The sequence below is a fragment of the Eublepharis macularius genome, chromosome 4 (genome assembly GCF_028583425.1).
Source record: "Eublepharis macularius isolate TG4126 chromosome 4, MPM_Emac_v1.0, whole genome shotgun sequence".
NCBI lineage: Eukaryota > Metazoa > Chordata > Lepidosauria > Squamata > Eublepharidae > Eublepharis > Eublepharis macularius.
Window position 1 is genome coordinate 3226476 of NC_072793.1, and position 17664 is coordinate 3244139.

At 48.7% G+C, this 17664-nt stretch overlaps 1 protein-coding gene across 2 annotated transcripts in view; it reads right to left on the reverse strand.

The window, feature by feature from the left end:
- TOM1L1 (target of myb1 like 1 membrane trafficking protein) overlaps positions 1 to 17664 on the reverse strand; it is an 84526-nt gene that overhangs the window by 36729 nt on the left and 30133 nt on the right. For both annotated transcript variants that reach the window (XM_054977472.1, XM_054977473.1), the window contains one exon: positions 3863 to 4012. In XM_054977472.1, coding sequence (XP_054833447.1) covers positions 3863 to 4012 — 150 coding nt within the window. The remainder of the gene's footprint in view (positions 1 to 3862; positions 4013 to 17664) is intronic.

Here is a 17664-nt window from a genome sequence, read left to right on the forward strand (position 1 = left end):
GTGCGGCCCATCACATCCGTCACCGGTATCCAGCGGTGCACTGGGGTAGCAGCTGGGAGGAGCTGGGGCCGAATTGCTGAGACTGCACTCCCAGAGTCTAACAGGGCTTGTAGGATCAGCCGGCCTATCTTCACGGTGGCGCATAGACTCTGCACCTGCTTGCCAGGCGGTGGGTTATTTTCCCAAACGAGGGCACAAACCCTTGGCAAGGCCTCTGTGAGCGCGCCGGCTTGCAACCGCAGCTCCGCTGTCTGTGCTAGTTCCACTGAAGCGGCTGGGTAGGCTGCCTCCAGCTTTCCCCACATCCTATCCTGGCGTTCCTCCAGCCACAGTCCAAGCTCCGCTGGGGCGGCGGCCTTGGGAGGCCACCCCTTGACTGGCGCCTGCGTCGGAACGTCTCTCCCCGTACGGGCCACCAACTTGTCAGGGCTTGCCACCGCTGCCACTGGGCGTGGCACTGGGCGGTCTGCTCCTGACGTCATAGGGGGGGCAGGGATTCTGCAGGACCCTGCTCTGTGGAAGGAGGGGCGGTATACCTCACCCAGACTCCCTCTCAGTCCACTCGCTGGCCTGCTCAACCTGGCCTGCTTACCCTCTGCATCCTCTTTCACTTCTTCCTCCCAGAGCTCTCCTCCAAACCTCCACGCTTGCATCGCACCGCTCTCACTCCACATCATCACTCCCTACTCACACCCACCACCACAGGGCTCTTCCCAGCCAGCTTTTGTAGGGCTTCCTTCTACTGTCCCACCCCTCTTCCAGCCTGGTCTTGGGCTGCACCAAGCAGTCGCAGCTGGGGTAGCTGATCTGGCCCCACTGACCAGCACCAGCTGTGCCTTGTTCCCTGGCTGCCCAGCCTCCCTGCCTTGGCTGATTGCTGCAGGCCTGTCCAGCTGCAGTCCCCTGGCTAGCAGCCCGGCCTCCCTGGCTGAGCTGATGGCTGAAGGTGGGTCCAGCTGCGGCTCCTTGGCTGGTTGCCCAGGGCTTCCTGCAGAGTGCCTCCAATAGCCCCACCTGGAGTGGCTTGGCTTTTGGCAACTCCTGGGCCAGGCTACTATTTTCTAGCTGGGGCGTGGCTTTGGGTTGTTGGGGCTGCTGCTGCTTCTCCTCCTCAGGTAAGGTTTTTGGGTGGGTGACTGCTGGGCCCCCAATCCCTCTGCCCTTGCCCCCTTCTGCCTTGCTTAGTCCCCTTTCCTTCCCCAGGGGAGTGGGACTCGCTGGCCTCCTTCTGTCTCCCCCTGCCTCCTGAGGCTCTGGGCCTTTGCCCCTTGCCCCTGGCACAGGCAGGTTCTGGCTCCATTTGCCCATGGGAGGGGTTGACCTGCTGTCCCCCGGCTGCCCCCTCTGCTTGCCAGTCAGACCGGTTGACCTATTGTCTGCTGGCTGACCAGTTGACCTGCTGTTCCCTCTTGTCAAGTCTGGGGGCTGGGGCTCAGACCCCGGACAAGGAGCACTTAGAAAATTTGGTCATTAAAATATGCAGCCCTAAAGGATGAAAAATTAATCTGGCTCTGAAATTTTTAGCCTGGCTTCTAGAGACCAAGAAAATTCATCAAGACCTGACTGAGGGTATCCTATATTACTCATGAAAGTGGTGTTGGGTATCTTAGTGAAAATATCAAAAGGCAAATTTCACATTTGGGATTATTAGGAAGGGTACTGAAAATAAAATGGACACAATTATAATGTCCCTGTACATATCTTTAATTGTACAGTCCTTGTTCAGATGGAGTAACGTGCACAGTTATGGTTACAGTATTTCTACAAAGGATACTGTACTGTTGGAAAAGGTGCAACCAAAATGATCCAGGGTTTAAAGCATCTTCCCTACATGGAATGACTAAGGAATCTGGGAGTGTTTAATTGGGAGGGAGAGTAAAGGGGACCATGACAGACATGTATATTTATTTACTGACACTCCACACTTCCCCCTCACAAGGGGCTCGACTAGTTCATGTTCCTTCCCCCAATCCCTTCCCCCAATCCCTACACCCCCCAGCTCCCCCTCCCTTCCGTCCATCCTTCTTGCTCCAACAGGCTCCTTACATACCCCAATAAAACACACACACACACAATGTCACCTTCATTAGATTGTTTAAATTAGGAATAAGAAAGTGTTGAAGTGTTGAGAAAGTGAATTGAGATTCGCGGGGGGCGGGATGGGGGGCGCCATACACAATACTTGAACTTGGGGGTCACATAGTAAAATTCATAAGCCGCAGATTCAGGAGCATACTTTTCCAAAAAATATCTATTAACTTCTGGGATTCATTGCCACAAAATGTAGTGACGGTCACTGCCTTGGATGACTTAAACTGAGAATTAAGGATATTAATGGATCGGCTATGAGGTGCCATTTGGCTATTTCTGATAATAGTTAAATAAAACGTCTTGGGCTGATTCAGAGGCAGGATGTGCTTTTCGGGACTCACTGCTGTTGATGGGGGGGGCGGGTGGGGGGTCTGGACGTATCCAGCGGTTAGAAAGGGGGTGCTGGATCAGATGGACCCTGGGCTGAGCCAGCAGAGGACTAACCAAGTGTTATAAAACCAGTACAGCTCATGTCACTGTATGTGGCAATCTTATGAACGCATCTATAAGCGGCAAGGTTGCCCTACATGTGTCAAGACTGTCTTTCACAATGTTGGATAAAAGCTTGTTCCGTAACATTCTCCAAGATGCAGTTCCACAAGACCATCTCTGCATGCCAAAAAAAAAAAAGTTCCTCTAGCACCCCCTGGAATAGGGTTGTCTGATCCCTATAACCTCCTGGCAGGAGGGAGGGGGGACCTGGCACTTCCCAGAAGTGTTCTCCTTGAGTGCACGCTCACTCTCAACACGGCCTAATGACATCACTTCCGGGAAGTGATGCCATCACATCGGTCATGGACATGTTCCCATGCTTTGTGTAGTAGTTTTATTTAACACACTTTGCCCTGTGACGCGCAGGAGCATGCCCAGAGCTGGTGTGATGACATCACCTCAGGAAGTGATGTCGTTGCACCCCGCCAGGAGCGCACCCAGTGCATGCTTTCTTAGGTTGCCTGCCAGTGGTGGCTGCTTGTGTCCTGTTTGCAATGTGGGGTTCAGCTTTTTATATATATATCTGATTCTTTCATCCTCTCATGCACTCCTTGAACATGTATTCGAAGGGATGATATTGTAGAGGAAACCGAGGCCTTGCTAAGAGGACAGGACAGAAAGCACCAGAATCCTGTTCCACCTTCATTTCCACCGGAAGCAGAATATGCCTCTCTCTCCCCTGTAAGAGATGGACACGCTGTCCTTCCTATCACAAGCTCATCAGAAGAGACGTGAACATTTTATTTAGGAATGGCAGAGATGCAGAGGGACAGGACGCAGGCGGCATGCTTTCTGCTCCCCCTTCCACAATGCTGTCAATACGTGAAGCTGGTCAGAGGTAGCAATGAGTGCAGAGGACTGTGATCCCAAGGTAAGCCCTTGCATAAACAAGCCCTTGCTTGCGCACACACACACACACACACACACACACACACACACAGGAGGAAAAGGCATGAGATCTATGTTGGCAGGATAAAGGGTTTTTAAAAAAAATTATGAAGAACAGGAGGAATAAAAAACGAATGCTTTGGAAATGCCCTTCTTTTCTCAACATGGCCAGCAAATTCAAAAGCGAGGCTGACAGCCCACTCCGCTGGCCCCTTGCCCCATTCCCCGTGGCTCTGTTCTCCCTGCTCTCCACAGGGGTCTGAAGAGAGAAACAGAACAGAAGGCAAGCTGGCTGGGGGCTCCCCCCCCCACACACCACACAATGGCACAGTTATCGTAAAATATTTACTGCCCTGATACATTTAGTTTTAGGAGGGAGGGAACTGCTTACCATGATAAAGGTCAAGATTTTCTCCTGCATATCAACGGGCAGGCTGAACCTGGGATTCAGCAGCTTCACCAGCCGATCTTTGCAGAAATCTCGCTTCACAACCAGAGACTGGAAACTCGGGCCGCAGTTCTGCACACACATTTCCAGAAGCTGCAGAGAGAAGAGGGGTTTGCTGTTCATTTCCCACATACATCGACACACAGGCCATTTTCAATTAGTCTCTGGATCTCAATAAGGCTGTCCTGTGAGGCCCAAAGAGCCTAACACATTAGAAAATACCACCGCCAGGTTCCGGGATGTTTGTCTTGTGATTATTCCTCTCGTGTGATGTAGAGCACGCTCCTGAGGAAGCAAGCACGAAATCTGTGGACTGTAGCTGGCCCCAGATTGGGCGTGAAGAGGACTTTTCCATCAGCCTCGCTACATCGGCTCATTTACACTCGGAGGAACTTGAGAACTTATGAAAGAAAGACACGACCATAAGGACTTTTGTAAGAAGAGAACTCTTTATTGCACCCGGATGTTTGTTGCATTCAATTAACTCTGACTGTTGTTATTGTAAAGATATTTATTGTGCATTGTTCTTTATGAGATGTTCACTATGATTTATGGAATTACTGTTTGGTACATGTAGTATACAGGATATGAAATAAGTAGCACTTGCACTTTAAAATATAAGCGGGAAGAGATGGTTCTGTACTGAGTTGTTTTGTTCCCCGTGGATTTTCCCTGTCTGTCCTGCTGACTAGTGACGGGAACAGCCATTGCTTTTTCTTAGGGATAAGGAGCAGAGCAGGCGGCAAGGCCCCACCCTTGACTTCACACAGCTGGGATAAGGAGAGGAGCAGGTGGCAACGTCCACCCCCACCTTCACTCAGCCTGGACCAGGTGTGGAGCAGGTGGCAATGCCCCCCATCCACCTTCACCCAGCTGGGATCAGGAGCAAAGCAGGTGGCAATGGCCACCTCCACCTTCACCCAGCCTGGACCAGGTGTGGAGCAGGTGGCCATCCCCCCCCCCCTTCACCCTGCTAGAATCAGGCACAGAGCAGAAGGCAGCGCTCACGCCACCTTCACCTGGCCGGGATTAGGCACGGAGCAGGTGGTAATGCCCGCCTCCCACCTTCACCCGGCTGGGATCAGGTGTGGAACAGGAGGCAATTCCAGCCCCCTTCACCCAGACCAGATAAGGCATGGAACAGGAGGCAATGCCCGCCTCTCTTCACGCACCCAGGATCATGTGTGGAGCAAGAGGCAATCCCTGCCCCCTTCACCCACCCAGGATCAGGCACGATGCAGGCGGCAATGCCCTCCACCTAGCCAGGATCAGGCCCTGAGCAGGCGGCAATGCCCTCCCCCCTTCACCCAGCCAGGATCAGGCCCTGAGCAGGCGGCAATGCCCTCCCCCCTTTACCCAGCCAGGATCAGGCCCTGAGCAGGCAGCAATGCCCTCCCCCCTTCACCCAGCCAGGATCAGGCACTGCTATGCCGAAAGTGGATATCTACAAGTCAGGAGAAATGTTAGAAAAAACTGTATACAATAGATACTGAATAAATATTTATGAATAGAGAATAAAGTGCAAAGTGCTCAGGTGCTACAATCCATTAATAAATTCAGTCTTGTCCAATAAATACAGTCAATACACTGTCCACATAGAAAATTCGCTCTGTTTAGAAGAACCTCATTTGGAGAATAGGAAGCAAATCAAAGAAGCCACCTCTTTCTTACATTATCCCTCAGTATTACAAATTCAGAAAAGTCAGTTTTTCCAGTTATACAATGGCAGTGAAGCAACGGACTTCTGATCCATAGGTAATAAAGTAAATAACAACACTTGTTTTACCAGGGGCAACCTGGCCTGTGTGTGCAGGCCAAGAGACTCCAAATTCCTAATTTAGGATTCTTAACATTCCTATCTACTAGCTAGTTGCTACTGACCTGACACTGGCTACAGGCCACATTGAACTAAGGTCACGTTAAGAACGGGTCAACTTTTCATTATTATTTAAGAGACTGACATGCAATGCAGGTCACTATGCAACAGTTATGCCATGTTGCCCCTCACTGGGACTTTTGTTTATTATGAAAACTCATGATGAGTGTCTGTGCCACAACGAACAATCCGCTGGGACCAATTCTCCACAGGCACTGAAGGAGTACAGCTAGCGGAGTTGGGTTAGAATTGATCAGGACGCTGCCAATTGTTCGATTTCCCCTCACGATTTCATCGTATGGGCTTGGATCCAGTGGAGGATCTCTCGCTATTCCTGTAGGCCCCCTAGCCCACAAGAGCAGCATTTCAGGCTGCAGCAAAAGGGGGTCCATTCTGACGACAAACATCTTTGCACAGCAGAAATCACTGCTGGACCAAACCGATGGTATTTTATCACTATATCGCAGAGGTACACCCAACAAATATGTGAGTATGTGAATATGTGAAGGGCAATCCTTAAAAAGAAACCATCAAAACATACTGCATATTTAACATATTTGAGACAGGTGGCAACAAAATGCCTGCATGGCATAGTGGTTAGAGAGTTGGTCTAGAATCTGGGAGACCCAGGTGCGAATCCCCACATTGCTGTCCCAGCTCACTCTTTCAGTCCGGCTCTTCAGTTGTGGCAGCTTCCTAACACTAAGATAAGAAAGATTACGCAAAAGAAATATTTCACACCCCAATGCCAATACATATTTTAAGGGGATTCACTGTTCTGGAAGAGTAAGCTGAAGGAAGAATCACCATGCTTTGACCACTTACGGCTTGACAGCGCTCCTGCTATTATTTTTTAAAGCAGTTTTCCTTGCTCGAGACTTTGATTTTCTCAGCATAAACAGGGTCTCCACTAGAAGAACAGTGTACTGCCCACAAGAAAATGCACCAAAGAAACACAGAGGATATAGAACTTCCCAAAAATACAAAAGAGGAAAGGGTGGGAAGGTTACCAAGCAAGAAATTGCTGCCAAAGAGCATTGGCTTGAATGCTTTGCAAGAACCAGCGTGCACGGAAGAAAAGCTAATCCGCTAACCAAGTTGCCCGTAGAGAGGTTTCCAAAGGGGCTGTGAATGTTACATTTCACATCCTCATCTCCCATGAGTGCGCATCCCCTGTGGAGGAGGTGCGATCAGTTGCTCCTTGCAAAAATACTGCAGCAATTAACAGGAAGATTTTATACCCAGTCAAGCATTGCTACCTGCCCACTGATTACAATGTAATTAGCAGGGTTACGGTTCTTTCCCTTTTAGCAATTCATGAACTGGTGAATGTTGCTTCTATGGCTAACTATTATGTTGATGAGAAAAGACAGCTGCAGTGACTCTCTCAATTCATTCTGAGCCATGCCAAACAAAATGGGAATGTTTATTGTGCAAATCTGAATCCATTCAACCCAACTCCTTGCACACATGTGCAAAGTACATCTTTTTGCAGCAGCCAGCGAATTGCCTGTTTGCAGAGATCTTGTGAGCAGGACAGTAACTCATTTATGGGGATAAGCTGACCAAGGGTGTGCTCAGCTATAAGCCTACTGAATGCTAAAGTACATTTTTGAATGCTTGTAATTAAAGATGTGTTGCCCCATTAGGTAGAGGAAGCTGCAGAACAGGAGCTAATTCTTTCGGTGCATCTCCACACACAACTTTCTGAGTTCCTTTTGCACAGTGAACACTTTTTCCCTACTTCCCAGAACAGTCTCTTAGATTCTTCCTAGCAGTTTAGCATGTAGGTAGCGGTACAGTGGTCATATTCCCCTATTGCAAGATTACAGAAAACAAAGTTATCTGGCTCAGCATGAGATGCTAGGGGTATACACATTTTATATGTCTTTGTCGCTTCAGATGCAGGATGGAGAAAGTTCCACCTGTTGAATTTTGGCTATTAAAGGCAAAAGAGCTCTGCTGGGAGAGGAGGAGGAACATGCAACTCTATAAACAGCAAAATAATCCTGGGTCACGGAGACGACCAAGAATGAAAGAGTCTCTCGAACACGACCTTCTGGGAGCCAGATAGCCACCACTGGGCCCTGGAATATCTATCAACACAGGGCTACATAAAACTGCTATGCAGAGCCAGACCACTGGTCCCTGCTGTCCAGCGCTGGCAGTAGCTCTCTGGGACCAGAAATCCTTTTTCATGCCAAAGATTGAATCTGGGACCTGCAACATGCAAAGGAGGCACCTTCCCTCTCTCTGCAGGAACTGAAAACCCAGGATGAAAATTTTCAGGTGTGGACCACTACCTAGCCACTAGCAGGGGGCACACACGAGGGATGTGTGCTTCAGGTTGTCGATTCGGGGTTTTAACCTGAATTGGCCCCAATTTGTAAAGATTCAGGATTCCCTAATCAGCTGCAGCCTTGCTGAGCCGATTCGGGAATCCTGAAGCAAAGCTTTCCAAAGCGATTTGTATCACTTCGGGAATCTTCGGCAAAGCAGCAGCAGCCACTTCCGCCTCGCCGCTTTTTCCTCCCAAAGGGAGGATGAAGCTTGGCGTTTCAGGATTTGGATTATCCTGAATTGTTTTCCCGAAGCAGGACACCTCTAGTATACACAATCAATCTGCCCTGGGCTCATGCATTAGCGGAGAAGGATTTGTGTCTGTTATGTGTGGGTTGCAAGATGTTCTTCATGCTGTTCTAAGATTATCCATTCATCATCCATTTTGAAAGGGTTTGTTCCCCAGACTTTTAATAGACTTTAGCTTTCAACTATGCATTTATGTTTTCCAGACCAGGAATGCTACATGTGCACATCATTTGGAGTGGACGTTTTATGGATTTGGCACAGAATATGCGCGACATGAGGCAGATCTGTTAAAACGTCACAAAGTTGCATTCATCAACAACTTTCCATGAGGCTTCCCAGAACTCTATCCGCGTTTTAAAACTGCACCATCACACTACAATAAACCCATCAAAATGCACTCTATATACATATTTTGATGCAACTGAGTGTAATTATGATGCAACATTAAAAGCCTGATAATGTCCATACGGAACTCTGGAGAGTTGTTTGTAAGGCGTCTGTTTTATGGGCAGGTCTGCACGTGTTTTTTATGTTGATCCTTTTAATTATGGTTTGCTGCACTTTAACATTGTTTGAATCATCATCAAGAAATGTTATGCAAGGTAATTTTACTGAGCAAAACCACCAACTTGCACCTAATTCTCTGGTAGTTGGCTGTGCCTGTGGCTCCCCCCATTCTCTTTTTTCCCCTTAACTCTGTGTCATCAGTTGACTAAAGTGTTTCCTTCCTGACACTGACACAACCGTTAAGAATACAAGAACATCAGAGAAGCCATGTTGGATCAGGCCAATGGCCCATCCAGTCCAACACTCTGTGTCACACAGTAGCCAAAAAACCAGGTGTCATTAGGAGGTCTGCCAGTGGGGAAGGGACACTAGAAGCCCTCCCACTGATTGCCCCTCCCCAAACACCAAGAATACAGAGCATCACTGCCCTAGACACAGAGTTCCATCTATACCTTGTGGCTAATAGCCACTGATGCTCCATATGTTTATCCAATCCCCTCTTGAAGCTGTCTATGCTTGAAGCTGCCACCACCTCCTGTGGCAGTGAATTCCATGTGTTAATCACTCTTTGGGTGAAGAAGTACTTCCTTTTATCCGTTCTAACCCGACTGCTCAGCAATTTCATTGAGTGCCCACGAGTTCTTGTACTGTGAGAAGGGGAGAAAAATACTTCTTTCTCTGCCTTCTCTATCCCATGCATAATCTTGTAAACCTCTATCACGTCACCCCTCAGTCGTCATTTCTCCAAGCTAAAGATCCCCAAGCGCTTTAACCTTTGCTCTGAGTAGATAATGTATTATTTATACTGAACTTCCCAGTATCCACAGCAGAAGACATATACAATATTAACCCAAGAACATTTTCTTGGGAGTAAGCACAGAGCTAAACCACACGAGATGCATTTCCCAAGGATGCTCAAGTGAAGGGAAACGCAATGATAGCCGGGAAGGGTAGTTTGAATTTCACCTCTCTCTACAAGCACAAGCTAGATCGCTCCTCAAAACGTTTGTTAATAATTGACAGAGCTTCTGGGAGGCAAAGAGGAAATTAACAAAATCCTCTGGAAGGTCTGAATTATGTCAATTGAACTTATTCCTAAGTAAACACGCAGAGGATCACCCCAGGCACTAAGAAGAGTCTTCAGCTGCAATACCCAGCAGACTCACGGGAACAGTTTCCTGAACACAGCAGAGCTTGATACAGACTTCACTTCTATGCACTGTCTGTTGCTGGATGATCCTTCTGGATAGTTTATATGTTGTTTAATATGTCAGTCTTAGAATTGCTTATGCTCATTTTAATATTTCTTCAGCTCTGTATTTTAATATTTCTTCAACTTCCTGCTACTTTTAAAACTGCAAATTTGCATTTATATACCCAATCACATTGTTTATTGAAATGTCTTTGAAACTGATTGTACTGTGCAGACTATAAATAATGTAAATAAATAAATAAAATACGTATCACACCAAGCTGCTCTGGACTTCCTCCCAACCTCATGCATAATCTTGCATATCCCATGCATAATCTTGTAAACCTCTATCACCAAATTCTTAATTCAACTATTGGCTGCGAGGCTTTTGCGAGTTATTTTGCGGGTAAAATCTTGTCCCTTCGCCGTGGCCTGCCACCCACTGTTGATACAGTAAGGGAACTGGAGACCCCTTGGCCGTCTTCTGGGTCCGTATTAGACCATTTCAGGCTGCTCTCTCAGGACGATGTTGACAGGATCCTGCAGGGGATGAGGCCAACCACCTGTCCTCTGGACCCCTGCCCATCCTGGCTGGTGAAGGCCAGCTCGGAGGGGCTACGGGACCATCTGGAGGCCATTGTTAACATCTCCCTGAGCTCTGGGGTTTTTCCAGGAGTGTTAAAGGAGGTGGTGGTGCGGCCCCTCCTGAAAAAAACATCTTTGGACCCCACCAACCCGTCCAGTTACCGCCCAGTGTCAAACCTTCCGTTCCTGGGCAAGGTGATTGAGCGGGCGGGTGGCGGTACAACTGCAGGAATTCCTGAATGATGCTCTAGTCCTGGACCCATTCCAGTCTGGCTTCCGTCCTGGCCATGGAACGGAGACAGCCTTGGTTGCCCTCACAGACGACCTTCACAGGCATCTGGATCGAGGCGGGTCAGCGCTGCTTGTGTTACTTGATCTCACAGCAGCGTTTGACACGGTTGACTATGATTTGTTGGCCAGCCACCTTGCCGACGTGGGGATTAGGGGGACAGTCTTACAGTGGCTGGTCTCCTTTCTCCAGGGTCGGGGACAGAGGGTGGCGCTCGGGGGAGATCTATCGCCCCGTCACCCTTTGGTGTGCGGGGTTCCCCAAGGGGCGATACTCTCCCCGATGTTATTTAACATCTATATGCGCCCCCTCGCCCAGTTGGTGCGGAGGTTTGGGCTGGGTTGTCATCAATACGCGGATGACACCCAACTTTTTCTGTTGATGGACGGCCGGCCAGACACGGCCCTGGACAATCTGGCCAGAGCTTTGGAGGCTGTGACGGCATGGTTGAAACAGAGCAGGCTGAAATTGAACCCAGTGAAGACGGAGGTCCTGCAGCTGGGACGGGGGCTGCCAGATGTTGGGATCCAGCCCCCTGCCCTGGATGGGACACCACTGGCAACTTTGCCAGTGGTAAAGAGTCTGGGTGTGCTCCTGGATGCCTCCCTATCGATGGAGGCCCAGGTCACGGCGGTTGCCAAGTCTGCAGTTTTCCATCTTCGTCAGATCAGGCAACTTGCCCCCTACCTGATGCCCCAGGACCTGGCTACAGTGATCCATGCAACGGTCACCTCCAGGCTAGATTACTGTAACTCACTCTACGCTGGGCTACCCCTGGGCCTGATCCGGAAACTACAACTGGTCCAGAATGCGGCAGCACGGGTCCTGACTGGTATATCCTACTAGTCACACATCACACCTGTCCTGCGCCAGCTGCACTGGCTTCCGGTTGAATTCCGAATCAGGTTCAAAGTGTTGGTTCTTACCTTTAAAGCCCTGAGTGGGTTGGGACCGGCATATCTTCGGGACCGCCTCTCCCTGTATGTTCCCCGGAGATCGCTCCGATCAGCGAATAAATATTTACTTGTGGTCCCCGGCCCTAAGGAAGCCTGCCTCGCTTCAACCAGGGCCAGGGCCTTTTCAGTCCTGGCCCCAGCCTGGTGGAACGCTCTGTCGATGGGAACCCGGGCCCAGCGGGACATATTATCGTTCCGCCGGGCCTGTAAGACAGAGCTGTTCCGCCAGGCGTTTGGTGATTGAAGGGGGCGGTGCCATGTTGGCCTCCCACCTTTGGGGTGGGGAAGGTTCTCCCCACCACTGCACCTTGTTAATTTGTTTTATTATTTGTATATTGATTTTAGTTTTTGTTTTTATCGATTTTAACTGTTCACCGCCCAGAGCCCCTGGGGATGGGCGGTATATAAATTGAATAAATAATAAATAATAATGTCACCCCATAGGGGAAGTGTTCCATCCTGTTAATCATTCTAGTTGCCCTTTTCTGCACTTTTTCCAGTGCTATCATATCTTTTTTGAGGTGTGGTGACCAGAATTGTACACAGTATTCCAAATGAGGCCGTACCATTGATTTATACAGGGGAATTATGATACTAACGGATTTGTCTTCAATCCCCTTCCTAATAATCCCCAGCATAGCGCTGGCCTTTTTTATTGCCGTCGCACATTTTCAGTGAGTTATCTACCACAACTCCAAGATCTCTCTCTTGGTCAGTCTCCGCCAGTTTGGACCCCACCATTGTGTATTTGTATTTGGGATTCTTGGCCCCAATGTGCATTACTTTGCACTTGGCCATGTTGAACCTCATTTGCCACGTTGACGCCCACTCGCCCAGCCTCGACAGATCCCTTTGGAGTGCCTCACAATCCTCCCTGGTTCTCACCACCCTGAACAATTTAGTGTCATCCGCAAACTTAGCCACTTCACAGCTTACTCCCAACTCCAAATAATTTTAATCAGCTTCTAAATTAAGCCAAAAATCTAAGAATATATCTAGTTGGCGGTTCCGTGATTTTACAAGTGTGTGCATACTGCTAAGAGTTTCAGAAGGGTCTGTGGAGAGCTGACATTTCTTTAAATGGGTAGACAGGACCAAATACAGCAACTGTATGTAGAGTTCATTGTGTACTATTTAAGGTCACACTGTACCATCCATAGGCATAGTAATAATAACATAATAACATTCGATTTATATACCGCCCTTCAGGACAACTTAATGCCCACTCAGAGCGGTTTACAAAGTGTTATTATTACCCCACAACAATCACCCTGTGAGGTGGGTGGGGCTAAGAGAGCTCCAGAGAACTGTGACTCGCCCAAGGTCACCCAGCTGGCTTTGTGGAGGAGTGGGGAATCAAACCCGGCTCTCCAGATTAGAGTCCCGTGCTCTTAACCACTACACCAAACTGGCTCTCTAGTATCAGTTGTGCTCAGCAATACCTTTGCACTGTCAGGTTTACAGCACAACCAATCACAGCTGGCCTTACCCACGACGACATGTCTTTCTTTTCTTTGGTTTGCTAGGAGGAGGACTGGTCCCACCCACTAGGCATCAGACAGAGACTGATTAATGTCTCATATCAAACTGGCAACCAAGGGGCCAGGTTGTCGCTCCAGTATTTCTGTCTCTATGCTCGCTCCACATTTTGCACCCCAACTGTGCCCTGAACTGTAGAGGCATCTCTCACTGGTTCTAGCCACGTCAAGAGGTATGGAGTGAGGCACTTCCTCCTAAGGGACCTCCACTGCAATCCTAAGCAGAGTTACGACCCTTCTAAATCCATCAAAGTCAATGGGCTTAGAGGGGTGCAACTATGCGTAGGATTGCACTGCACATGCCCCCCATTTTTAAAAAGAAGTCACAATGCAGCAGGAAGTTTTCGAGCATGCTGTCATCTTGAGGAGTCTCCTTACATCCGTGGTACTAGTAAAACACTTTTTTCTTTTAGGGTCCTGCATGGCTTGGGCACATCATCGGACATTTGGGAGTTTTATGGGCACTGCTTTTACAACAAAGTTGCTGTGGATCTAGCTCTGCTATCAGTGTGCCTGCACCCTCATCCAGCCACCAAATCATTCCAAAGAAACTGTCTGGCTTGTATTTTACCCTTTCACCAGGCAACGTCTGAAACCTCCAGCCTAAAGGACCTTCCTCCATTTTAAATGGCTCTTCTTCCCACAAAAGAGCGACTTAAGTTGAATGAGGACTCCGCAGGCTTCAGGAAACTTTTTTGGACACATGCCATTAATATGTATCTGGCCGTTATCTAGCAGTCCTGACTACGTAAAAGCTAATTTCCTACCACTCAAGTAAGAGGGTAGACAAAACCATAGAAGAGATTGAAAAATCTAACCTGTTACACTGCAGCACTTTTGAAACACTATTGCATTTTTAATGGATGCCTTTTGATAACTGCTAGCTAGCAGACGACATAATCACCTAATTGCCCCCCATACCACATGCTTCGCACACACAGAAAGATCTGCAGTGCCTCCAGATGCCCAATATGCTCGAGAATTGGCGAATTCGCAAAGGTCCAAAGCTTGGCAACACTTTCTAAGAAGATTTTTGTCATTTATTCCCAGATACTTAGAAGACACTAATGAGGCTACTCTCCGCTGCTGAGCTGCCGTTCCTAATGTGGTGCTTATCAGTCTGATTCCTGGTGCCCACTTATTTCTCAAATCTTGGGAATAAACTTGAAAAGATCTTGGAAAGGAACAAAAAAAATGCAAGGAGCTTAAGGTCACTCCTTCCAAATCGACTAACTAGCAAAGTGCTGAACTCGTTCACGGCAGGTGCTTTGCAGTAGTGTGCCCTCGGCTTTGCCACAAACATGGACCTCACCTATGAATCTGGACTTGGGCACGCCCTCCCTATGGCAGCACTGGTCCTTCCTTTGCTTTGGAACAGGAGCCAAACATCTTTCTCCAGTCAACGTAGCTTCACTGGAGCAGAAAGTACTAAATAAGAGCCAATGAGGCACTATCTTTGTGTCTACAGGGTTGCAGAAGCAACTGCCACCACCACAGAAGAATGCTTGGCTTTGAATCTCCCAATATATTGTGAATGCTGTCTGGAGTCTGAGGCCCAGCCCCTGGACTTGCTGGGAGGAGGGGATGGGAGACAGCCGGGAGACAGCTACCCAGCCACTCCAACTGATACCCCAGCCCAAAACCCAACAGCAACAGAGGAAGAGGGAGAAGCACCAAAGCCTCAGAGGGTCAGATGGGCAGGTGGAAGCCAGCTAGCCCCACCCTCCGGTGGGAGCCTAGGAGCCCAGACGGGGGGAGTGAGGACAGCCAGGAAGGGACCCCACTGGTGGGAGAGGGCACAAGACACAGGGACGGCCAGCCAGCAGCAAGCCAGCCAGCAACCTTACCCGTAGTGGAGGAAAGGCAGCAAAGGCAGCACAGGGCCACGCCCCAACCTGCAGGCAGGCTAGAAGGAGGTAACAAGAGCCAGATGAGATGGGGCAGGTGGGGCTGCCTGAGGCATTCAGCAGAGAAGGCACAGGCGTGGCTGCCCAGAACAGCCAGCGAAACAACCACAGGTGTAGCTGCCTAAGACGGCCAGAGCCATGGCTGGGGGCATGGTTGGCAGGTGGAGCCGGGAATGGGAAAAGGGATATAAGGAAAGTTCATTCACAAGGTAGGGTGGTGAGTTAGGAGTAGGAAGTGGGAGAACGGTGTGGATTGTGATGGAGTCTGATAGAGTGAGAGAGGAGCTGGAAGGAGGAAGTGTTGAATAGTGTGTATTGAGCGTGACTGCACCAGCTTAAGGAGGATCCACAAAGAGTCCACACCTTGTTTGTTTAGTAAAGGTGTATAATACAATTTATTTATAGGTGGATAAAGAGCAATATATACAAGTTTACAGTCCAGAGAGACAAAGCGCTTCGCCTACACCTGGACTTGCAAGAAGCCCCTACCATACTGTACATAGTAGCTATATATACATGTAGACACCCAATCAGATACATGCATGAGTTTAGCTGAGTCATTCACTTCATGGTCTCCTGACTCTTAAGTTAACCATCTGACTCTATGTCACCTGATGTGTCTACCTGTCATACTGATCGTTCTGATCTAAAGCCTCTGCACACTGGCTTTTGACACTTAGATATCAACAGGAAGAGCATGGAAGATGGAGGAGAGGAGGATGATTGAGCCTGGAGGAGACAAGGAGGCTGAAGGCTTTGGAAGGCAAGAAGTAAGGGGAGGCAGCCAGGACTCCGTCAGGTTGAGCAGGACTGTGAGAGGAAGCGAGGATGATGTATACCCCCCCCTCCTTCCACAGAGCGAGAACCTGTTTTCTCCCTGGTGACCTCCCAGAGTCAAGATCAGGCGTGCCGGCGCCCGGCCTAGAGGTGCCCGAGGCAGAACCTGACAAATGCTACTATTTTGCAGTTTCCCCCTCCTCCATGGCAGCCATTTTATGCTGGCACCCACTACACTTCCTCAAAACTGCAAGAGGGTTGCAGGCTCAACAAGGTTAGGAGCCCCAGCTGCAGAAATTCCACGGGGACACAGAAGAAGAGGCAGGTTCTTGGGTAGGCAGATTCAAAGCTGCTTTGGGACTTTGTTTCAAACCAGGACCCTAAATAGGTTAGGCCATTATTGTTTGTTTGTTTGTTTGTTTGTTTGTTTGTTTGTTTGTTTGTTTGTTTGTTTGTTTGTTTGTTTGTTTGATTGATTGATTGATTGTTTGATTGTCTGCCTTTCTCACTGAGTTCCGAGGAGGATTACAACACTGCGAGTCAAAATACAATATAATCAAAGCTAAGACATTCACTGAGCAAAGTACAATAATGAACAACTGTTAGGGAAACAAATACAATAGGGAAATGGTGGCAGAAAAAATCAAACAAGCATAATTCCGAGCGCAGAGGTGAAATCTATCTGAAACAAAGCATAACTAACTTCCATGGCATGTTTAGCAGACAGTACTCAATAGCACGGCGTTTAGTGCCCGTCACTACCAAGGCATCTCTCTGAGCCATTCCTTATAACACAGCCCTATTACTTGTGTAAAAAGGCCTTCCTGAATAATTCAGTCTTGCATCATTTGCAGAAAGCCAGGAGGGTGGGGGCTTCCTTGACCGGCTCAGGCAGGCCATTCCACAGGGTGGGGACCACCACAGAGAAAGCTCCTGTGCGGGATTTTGCCAAAGTGCAGGGTAGTATTCGATTTTGATCCAAAAGCCAACAGATAGCAGCCACATATGAACCAGTTTACTGTCCTTCACCCACAATTATTTTGTGAGGGGGACGCCCTCCTAAAAGACAACAGAGACGAGTGTGAAATGTACTTGCTCTATCTCAAACTGACCATGAAGCAGCGACAGCAGCGGAACATGACGAGGGGCTGGTCCGGGACTACATTTTCCACTGGCGGAACGGAACTTTCCTGCCTCCCACGGATGCCGCTTCTGGGGAACCCTGAGGAATGGTAAGAGGAAGGCAGCCTGGAGGGCCATCTGTACAAACTGCCCATTTAGCTTGGATCAAATCTGATGCTCAAGCCACGTGATGGCAACACTGCTTCTGTCAAGCACATACACTTCATCTTGAAAAGCCTCCCCCTCCAACACACACACACACACACACAGCAACCACCTCCAGAGACTTTTAAAGGTCCAGTTTAGGGGAAACCATCAAAGAATGCCCTTTGATTGCTCCCCTAACAAGCCTTGAACGACAGCAGCTGTGCTGGATTAGACCAATAGTCCATCTAGCCCAGCATCCT